This window comes from Triticum urartu, unplaced genomic scaffold, assembly GCF_003073215.2.
Source record: "Triticum urartu cultivar G1812 unplaced genomic scaffold, Tu2.1 TuUngrouped_contig_3125, whole genome shotgun sequence".
Classification (NCBI taxonomy): domain Eukaryota; kingdom Viridiplantae; phylum Streptophyta; class Magnoliopsida; order Poales; family Poaceae; genus Triticum; species Triticum urartu.
The window spans coordinates 22,379-32,130 of NW_024113644.1; the positions used below are offsets into that span (position 1 = coordinate 22,379).

Below are 9,752 nucleotides of genomic sequence, written 5' to 3' on the forward strand. Positions count from 1 at the left end.
GCATGTGCTTACGGAAGTCAGAGATAGTACTCTTTAGTGAGAAGAGCAAACATTTCCCAAGGATTGATCATGCCGATTACACCCTTCGATTCCTCACCAACTCGGTGAAAGTCAAATGCGCGATTGGAAAAGAAACAATCCCGCCGTTGGCAAATCAGACGTTTGCAATGGTCTTCACACTTCACACGCAAAAGAAAAAAAAATGTTCTTCACACTTAAATTTCACCAAACTGGCAGGCAAGACGAACCGTGTGAAACGAAACGGGTTTGCGCGGAGGAAACACCCCGTCAACCGTCGAACGCCGCTCCGCCAACTGAAACCTGGGGCGAACCTCCCGTCCCCATTGGTCAGCGTGAGGGGTGCGCCCGGCCGGGATGCGAAGCGGGCGAAGGCTCCCCCAATCAACGGGCAGTGTGCCCACTCGTCAGTTAGCCTTCCGCTGGGCGCTGGCTATATAGAGAGAGAAGTGCATATTTCAACTCTGAACTTTGGCCCTAATTTAATTTACAATCCCGAACTTTAATACCGTCTAAATTACAACTTCCAAGTCTCAAAATCGGGTAGGATTCAACCCTCCCTTTTCTGTTGACCGGTTTTGACCTAGGGTGACCAGTTTTGACTAGTCAACGGGTCCAATCAGCATGCCACATCAGATTTTTTTTTCAAAATTTCAAGAAAAAGTAAATAAAAATCTGTAAGATTAGGAAAAAAAATATAAAAAAGCAAAATTCCGAAAAAATTGTTCGCGAAAAAAGCTAGGGAAAATAAAAAATGATTTTTTCTGGAAATATTTTTTTTCTAGAATTTGAGTTTTTGGGTTTTTTCTGGATTTTTTTGGAAATTCATTTTTTTATTTTCCGTGTTTTTCAGAAATTGGATTTTTTATTTCTTTTTCTGTATTTTCTTTGATTTTATAAGTTGTTTCCTTGGAAATTTTGCATTTTTTGTTGATATGGCATGCTGACTGGACCTATTGACTGGTCAAAACCGGTCAATAAAAAGGAAAGGGTTGAATACTGGCCGATTTTGAGAATTGAGGGTTGTAGTTTAGACGATATTAAAGTTCGGGATTGTAAATTAGACTAGTCCAAAAGTTTGGGTTGAAATATGCACTTCTCTCCTGTATAGAAGGCGCCTCCCCCTCCGGCCGCTACGGTGGCCTCCCTCCTCCCGCCCGCCCTAAAACCCACGCCGCGAGCCGCCGAGACGCCCGACATGGTCGGCGGGGGGGGCGGTTGGCGCGGGCAGCGGCAGCGGCAACGGCAACCCTGGAATGGCTGCTCGCGGAAGAGGTGAGGTGTTTACCCGTACGCGTCGTCCTTGCTGTTACCTTTTTCTCAGTTGTCCGTTCGTCTCCTCCGCAAAAGATGTTGCGGCCGGGTTCGTGTTCCCCTGTTCCTCGTCTCCCGGGGATCGCCGGATGTGGGTCGATTTGGCTGGTGGGGCGGGCGGATTGTTCCGATAGGGGTCTTGGTTTCGCTCGATCGCGGTGAGCACTGAGGAGGAGGGGAGGGGCTCGGTAATGCTGATTCGTGTAGGTGCGGAATTGTTGGATGTTTCGTTTGGGCGTTTGGTTCATCTGGCTGGGAGTTTTATGCAGATTAACCGGTTTCTCTCTGCTTGCCGATTAGGGGGTTTTCGGCGATGATATCTAGCCAGTTATTGCCATTGCTGGTATGCAATTCAACGCCGCCAGTCTGTGCCTCCTCCGTCGTCTACTCCGGTGACTAGGGGGGGTGGGTGGGTTTGGCTCCCGCTGTAGATAGGATAGGTTTTGTGTGTAGGGCGGCGCTGCTTCTGACGGTGACGGCAGCGATGCATCCAAGAATGATGCCTGACTCAAGTCTTGTCTTGCCGGCGTTGATGAGCCGTGGGCTCAGTCTCCATCGACTCTTCGGGCCTGAGGGTTTAGGTCTTTGGCCGGTGGCTGCTGTCGCTGACATTGTTGCCGGTGAGCGAGCGTGGATAACAGTTTTAGATCTGGGCTTGAGGCTTGATGGCGGCAGATCTGGGGCTTGAGGATTGATGGTGGCGGATCTGGCGCCTAGATTTGATGGTGCGGCAAGATCTGGCGAGGATTTGATGGCAGGGCAGAACTGGCGCTATGAGGATGATTGATGCGGCGCGTGGATCTGGCAGAATCTGACCATTGGATGATGTGATGGCTGACGGCGGCCATGAGACTCATGAGGGTGGGGATGATCCCAGGTTCCGACCACCCACATCGACAAAGCCCTTGCAGAAGGCTGGGCTTCGTACAATCACAGTCAACAACGTATCCTTCTGGGACTATTGCTACCTACGAGTCCGGCGCTTAGCGGCAGCAATGGCAGTTCCAGATTACCTAGGAACTCCTTGTCACTTTTTCTTTTTTCCTCGGAAGGTTTTTTCTGAAAGTTTGGTGGACACGTGTTTCTCTTGAACCTTTCTAGTCGGTTCAGCATGCGTGTTGCGGTTACACTAAAAAAGGTAAGTGTAAATAATGGTTTCCTACGAGTGCGGCGACGGTTAGCAGCTGCAATGACAGTTGCAAGATTACCTAAGGAATATTTTTTACCTTCCTTTTCTTGGAGAGGTTTTTCTGCAAATTTATATGGGCATGTTGTCTCTTAAGCCTTCTGGTCGGTTCTGAGTTCGTGTTGCGGTTACCCCCCAAAAAGATTATGTGTAAATAATCGCCTGATCCTGGTACAGTGGTACTGCCTTGTTTTGGACTTTGATTCTGTTTTTGCCTCATGTCGGGCAAAAACCTGCCCTGTCTTTTCTTTCGCCCCTCAATTGATTTGGAAATCTTAAAATATTTGATGCATTTACTGGTAAAATCATTGAATATTAATAGACAATCTGTGAAGCCCCTCTAGAGAAGAGCCACCACATGCAATTTGTGTTGTACTGGTTATCAGGTCTCAAACAAAAAGGAGTGCCGCATAATCTTCTCTTTTTCTGTAAATTAAGCTATGCATATTAATTTGGTTTCTTGAAAATTAACGACGTAGGCCTTCTCTTTCTAAGTTTAGTGTGTGAGCAAAGTTTTATTTTCTTGAAAAGTTTGACCAAGACCAGTTAGAGTCTTTTTCCGGCGTAGACCTATCAATATTGGGGTTAGTATAAGGGTGATAGTTGACTCTCTTCGTTACCACAAGAAATCATCTTTTAGTTAAGAAATTACATCGATAGCACCACTGTATGTGCCATATATGGTACACTATTACATTGGCTTTGCTCAGCTCAACTCAAAGAAAAGATTCTTCGCATACCACATCATTAATTTATCAAGTATACAATATTTATATTTGTTGCGATTAATATACCTGTTGGCATTTGTACCTTATTTGGCATTTTTACTTTATATGCTACTGAGCGAAAACAAAAACTGTGTTATTGACACATCTGGAAGCTAAACGGAAACCGGAAGGTATTTATTAGCAATGAGATTGGGTGATACAATTATATATTTTCTTATAAAATTATTAATTAAAATAAGTATGTTTTTGCAGCAAACTAGGCAAAATACAGATAAGAGTCTGTTGTCTTAAATTTCGCAAAAACCATGGTGTCAGTGCTTGTTTTAGTAGTCATGGTCTCAGTTGATATTTAGCTTTGTTTTGGCACGCGTCAATATAAAATTTATCCACAAATGAGCACAAGAATATGGTTGTTGTTCAGTTACCACTCCATCGAATGTTTACAGCATTTTCTACATGCAAGTCCAGAGATCAATTCCTGTACCAGGATCCTATAGTAAAACTTTGATTACACTTATGTTTTCCACACTTTTTGAATTGTTGTTCGGAAAAATATGTATAGATTGTTCTATCTAATAATGCTTGCATAATCATGTCCTGCATCCAGGGGAGATTTGGAAGAAGAAATCAGGCCAAGCAGCTGGGAGGGGACAATGGCCACCATCAGGCTCCTCCTCAAATGCTTCACATACTGCAGCATGGCAAGCTTGCAATGGCAGTGGAGGATCTTCACTTCCTTTGAGGAACTATGGAACGCAACCTTCTGATCGTAGGCCTGCTGCCGTAGACAATCGCGGGCCATCATCACAAACATATCCGAGAGAAAATCCAGTTGTGTGGCCAGCTCTGGCAAATGGTTCGCAGTTGTCATCCAGGTCTCATCCATATGGCCCTGAAAGCAATAAGGACAATGTTCCTTCATCTAGTTTTGACCCCGAGGACAGCTCTGAAGTTGAGGATTTGTCAGATGATGACATTGATGATGATATGAGCGAGGAGGATGATTCTGATGAAAGTGAAAAAAGTTTTGAGACTCAAAAAAAGAATAAATGGTTCAAGAAATTCTTTGAAGTCATCGATACTTTAAATGAGGAGCAAATACATGATCAGACTAGGCCATGGCATTGTCCGGCATGCCAAAATGGACCTGGGGCAATTGACTGGTTCAATGGGCTACAATCTTTAGTGAGACATGCTAGAACGAAGGGCTCTAGAAGAGTTAAGCTCCACAGAGAATTTGCCACATTGCTAGAACATGAGTTAGGAACTACACTGCTACCACCTGGTGAGCAATTTGGGAAATGGGAAGGATTACGAGGAAGCACTGATCGCGAGATTGTATGGCCACCAATGGTTATTGTCATGAACACTTTACTGGAACAAGATAATGATGACAAGGTGATGTATTTTCTTCCTTCTGGTCATGAACCTCTTCCACATCAAATACAAATATGTGTTTCTACTGTGTTGATATGGTAAGAGTTGGTGAATCCGTTGCACTTTCATGTATGTGCCTTATGGTACACTATTACATTGGCTTTGCTAAGCTCGACTCGTAGAAAAGATTCTTTGCATACCACATCATTAATTTATCAAGTATACAAATTTACATATTCATTTATTTATATTTGTTGCGATTAATGTACTTGTTGGCATTTGTACCATATTTGGCATTTTCACTTTATATGCCACTGAGCAAAAACAGAAACTGTGTTATTGACACATCCAGAAGCTAAATGGAAACTGGAAGGTACTTATTAGCCTCATATGTGCTATCCTAATTTAGCAATGAGATTGGCTGATACAATTATATATTTTCTTATAAAATTATAAAATTAAAATAAGTATGTTTCTGCACTAAAATAGGCAAAATACAGATATGGGTCTATCGTCTTAAATTTTGCAAAAACCATGGTGTCAATGCTTGTTTTAGTAGTCATGGTCTCAGTTTGCATTTAGCTTTTTTTTGGCACACGTCGATATAAAATTAATCCACAAATGAGCACAAGAATATGGTTGTTGTTCAATTACCACTCCATCGAATATTTACATCATTTTCTACATGCAAGTCCAGAGACCAATTCCTGTACCAGGTTCCTATAGTAAAACTTTGATTACAATTATGTTTTCCACACTTTTTTAATTGTTGTCCCAAAAAATATGTTGGTTGCACTTTAATAGAACATCTCTTTAATAATCTTTCAATGATCAGCGATGATGATTATTGTATTCTGACATTGCTGTACTTTGATGCTCTCTAGTGGTTAGGCATGGGCAATGAAGAGCTTCTCGATTATTTCCATGAATATGATGCAATCAAAGCACGACATGCCTACGGTCCAGGTGGGCACCGTGGCATGAGTGTGTTAATATTTGAAAGCTCTGCCGTGGGTTATATGGATGCTGAACGTCTGCATAAGCACTTCGTCGGTGAAAGAACAGACAGGGAAGCATGGCAAGCTCCGTCTAAGCGTCGGTTCTTACCTGGTGGGAAAAGACTGTTATATGGTTTCTTAGCCAACAAAGAGGATATGGAGATTTTCAATAAGCACCACCCGGGTATACTGTTTAACTTATTTTCATGCATTTAATGCTTTTGCTTCCATATGATTGCTCAGTTATATGGTAAATACCTGTTTGATGCTGAAATTTTGTAGCCTTAAATTCTCTGCCACCAATGATAATTGCTGCAGATGCAACATGATACACCTGTCAAGCTGCATATTTCTCTGTTCTTTCCTGCATTGACATCTTAACTTTTTTAAGGAACTTGACATTGATATTTATGTTTCGCAATTGACAATACCTGGACCTCATTCGAACTTCAGAACGTGTATTTGAAGCAGAATACACCCGATCTGTTAAGTTTTCCGATGTATTTGATTACTAACTTTTGGGGCTTGGTAGCATTTGCATTATGATCATGTGATTGTTCAGATGGCATGTTTTCTTCATTATGTTAGTAGTAGAAGCCAATATGCAATGGGTAGCTTGGGATAATTCGGAGAAGATGAGGGATAGAGATCCCTGCCCCTCTTTGTTCACCTATGTATTTGCAGTTTTTTCTCTGATCATGCCATCCTTTGTTGTTTGTTCATATAATATGCATAGATTCTGCATCCATGTGGCAATTCATAGTTCATCTGTATCATTTTTGTGTGTATGCTATATATGGATACCTGCTCTGATGGCCAGGACTTGGTTCACATTATATTAGTAAAAGCTATTACTCTAGTAACAAGAAGCCAATTACATCCGTAAGAAGAAACAAAGGCAGCTTTATTCGGTTTACTATGAAGACGTTGCCTGCAAGTTCAATACACACTGAAGCACTGTAAAAAAATGTATCATCCACACAATCTGTTACGCATCTACTGAATATGACCTGCAAGTTCTGTTTATTATGAAGACGTGGCCTACAAGTTCAATACACACTGAAGCACTGTAAAAAAATGCATCACCCACGCAATCTACTATGCGTCTACTGAACATGACCTGCAAGTTCTGTTTATCATGAAGACGCGGCCTGCAAGTTCAATTCACACTGAAGCACTGTAAAAAAATGTATCACCCACACAATCTGTTATGCATCTACTGAATATGACCTTCAATACTATATGATGCTCTTAGCAGATACTCCCTCTGTAAACTAATATAAGAGCATTTAGATCACTACTTTAGTGATCTATAAATGCTCTTATGTTTCTTCACGGAGGGAGTACATTGCCTATTGTACTATACTTTTAACATAAGTGCTTTATTATGTTTTCAGGAAAAAGTTGCCTGAAATACGATATGAGATCTTATAATGAAATGGTAGTGGTAGGTATGAAACAAATGAGTCTAGACAATCAGCGACTGAATCATATGAAGAACAGGGTGGTGAAGACAGAGAAACACTCTAAAGTTGTAGAAGAATCGCTTGGTGTCATCACTCAGAAATGTCGGGAGACTAGTGAAGAGAATAAGGTGCTCATGCGTCGGATTAAAGAGAAGCACTTGGAGCATGAGGAAGAGGTAATGGTTTCTCAACAGTTACACCAGTATATATGACTGAGTGCAGATTTTCTTATCTCTACTGGGGTATACAACAGTATTAATTAATTTAAAGTTTGCATTATTTATGTCTCGGCACTATGCAGCATTATACTGTTCGTGTTAAAGCAATCCATATTTAGGTAGAACTAATACATGTGTATGCATGTCAGCCATTGAGAATGTATTAGTGGTTGAGTGATAGTCACATCTAAGCAATATTGACCTTGTTCTGAATTTGACTTTATTAAGGTGTCAAATGTGGATGCGCCGCAATGAAGGTGATGAAAACATGCAAATCTCAAAACACGAAATTATGGATATAGCTAACGTGTTTCTCATATATATAATTTTGTGAACCTGCATATGAACATTAAGCATACATTTATTTCCAAACTCTATGCATGCCAATGACTTAAAATAAGATGGGCATGCCCAACATTAGACTGAAACTTCCTGGTGGTTCCTATTTTTTTTTCTGTGCAATACATATTTTTTTTCCAATTTGTCTTCCTGATGGTTCCTATTTTTCTTTTCCTTGTTATGATTTCATTGCCTTGTTCACCTTGTTTCCTACACTTTGCAGATGTCTTCCCAGGAGAAATTTTTCGATGACCAGATAGAAAACCTTTACAAGGCCATGGAGGAGAAAGAAAGTGAATATGAGAAGAGACTGCAGGAGGAGCGTGCAAAGGCTAGACAGTATGATGTGGATTCTGGGACTACTGAAAATCGCAGGCTAAGGTGCGTAACTGGTACTTGACTGGATGATTCTATTTTGTCGGTCCGCGTCACAAAATATGAGTCCGTGCTCTTAGGGCATCTACAATGGAGGCGCTTAGAGCAGGCGCTAAGGAATAAAATCCTAGCCAATCTGGCAACCACCTGTTTCAATCCCAGCATCGGTCGGCATCAGGCTGGCATCGCTGCCATAAGAGGAGTCGGGCGCCTAGGCCAATTTGTTGTGCACTGTTGATTTTTTTTAATAATCCAAGCGTCTATTTAAGCGGCTGCGCGTTGGAAGCTCAGGCTTTTGCGATAGGTGCTTAATGAGATCCCACTCTTTTCCCTCTTTAAGCGCCTGGTTAAGAGGTTGTGCATTGTAGATGCCCTTAGGGATGTTATAATATTTTTTATGGAACACTCATATTCCATCTTTGACACGGCGAGATGGATCAATCTTTTTTCTAGGATGTAATCTTCAAATGTGTGTTTGAGGACAGAATTCTCCTGATCAGCATGCCATGTATTCTTGGCTTCTCGTACCCATCTCAAAATAGCGAAACGCTATCTTTTTTAATCCATCTCACCCTCTGCAGGAAGGAGGAAGTGCAGCATTTCATAGATTGCCAGGCTAAGGGCGTGGAGGAGTTTATGTCTAAAAGGGACGAACTGATAAAGGCACACGAGAAGAAGAAGGTGCAGCTCAAGAGAGAGTATATGGAGAAGGAGGTGGAGCTCGAGAAGGAGCTCGATGCCGCTCTCACGTTTCTGATGGAGAAGCACGAGCCAGACACCTTCAAGGCTTCTAGCTCCAGCTCGTGAAGATCGCCATACAATTTCAGCTCAGAGCAATTTAAGCCCGACTAGGAGACCTGGACCTATGTGGGTGTCTTATGGCCAATATCATGAAACTTAAACATGCTGGAATGTCAAGGTCTGTAGCATGTGCTACCAACATGTAATGACTGCGTCGAAACCTTAAATGTGTATGGATTATATTGTCACCTTGCTCTGCTTCCACCCTCTGCTTCAAAATCAAAGCCTCCCTCATTTTCTAACGAACCCTAGCCAAGAGTTTCTTGCAATTCTATTAGAAAATAAAATAAAGTCTGGCACCAGACTGAAAACCATACATACGTTCAGCTGTGCCCAGTCCATGAACGTTCAATGGCTGCCGCCCCAAAAGCCGCCTCCCACACCGGCAAAACGACAATGCATGATATGCAATCCACCATCACCTACCTGGCCCCCGAGGCTGCTCGACTCATTTTCCCAAGGCCAAACCTTGAGTTTTCATCTGAAAGAACACAAGGCCATGATGGTGGGTGGTTGGAGCTTCACAACAATGCCTGCAAGAGGGAACGACGTCAAAAAACATCATCGTCGCCGACAATCATCAGAGTCAGGCCTCTTTTGGTTCATAGGATAGGATTATCGTAGGAATAGGAATTTTATAGAAAATGATATGACATGTATCTCAAATCCTATGAGTAGGAATAGGAAACGAGATGTCATTTGGTTGACAACAAAGGAATTTTTCCATTGAGTTTAGGCTCATTTTTATTTTCCTATGAAATATGGAGGATAGGAATCAATCCTATGTAAGAATAGGAATCTATTCCTATGAACCAAAGGGCTTTAAAGGAAAAAATCCTATAAGAATCCTATCCTCTAAAATTCCTATGAAATTCCTTCAAACCAAAAAAGGCCTCAAAGTTAGGGTTTCACCTGGAACTTATCCGACAGTG

At 41.8% G+C, this 9,752-nt stretch overlaps 1 protein-coding gene across 1 annotated transcript; it reads left to right on the top strand.

The window, feature by feature from the left end:
* Positions 1–1,248: 1,248 nt before the first annotated feature.
* LOC125527175 (protein SUPPRESSOR OF GENE SILENCING 3 homolog) lies at positions 1,249–9,003 on the top strand. Its single transcript, XM_048691732.1, has 6 exons — positions 1,249–1,293; positions 3,854–4,644; positions 5,508–5,805; positions 7,019–7,263; positions 7,868–8,025; positions 8,601–9,003. Exons 1-6 carry the CDS (start codon positions 1,275–1,277, stop codon positions 8,824–8,826), a joined length of 1,737 nt encoding a protein of 578 aa, XP_048547689.1. The 5' UTR covers positions 1,249–1,274; the 3' UTR covers positions 8,827–9,003.
* Positions 9,004–9,752: the final 749 nt, after the last annotated feature.

Bases quoted from the DNA above. Each gene is read 5' to 3' on its own strand.
- LOC125527175 (XM_048691732.1), top strand. The intron at 5,806-7,018 runs GTATACTGTTTA...TTATGTTTTCAG, and splicing joins TTTCAATAAGCACCACCCGG to GAAAAAGTTGCCTGAAATAC. The intron at 8,026-8,600 runs GTGCGTAACTGG...CACCCTCTGCAG, and splicing joins ACTGAAAATCGCAGGCTAAG to GAAGGAGGAAGTGCAGCATT.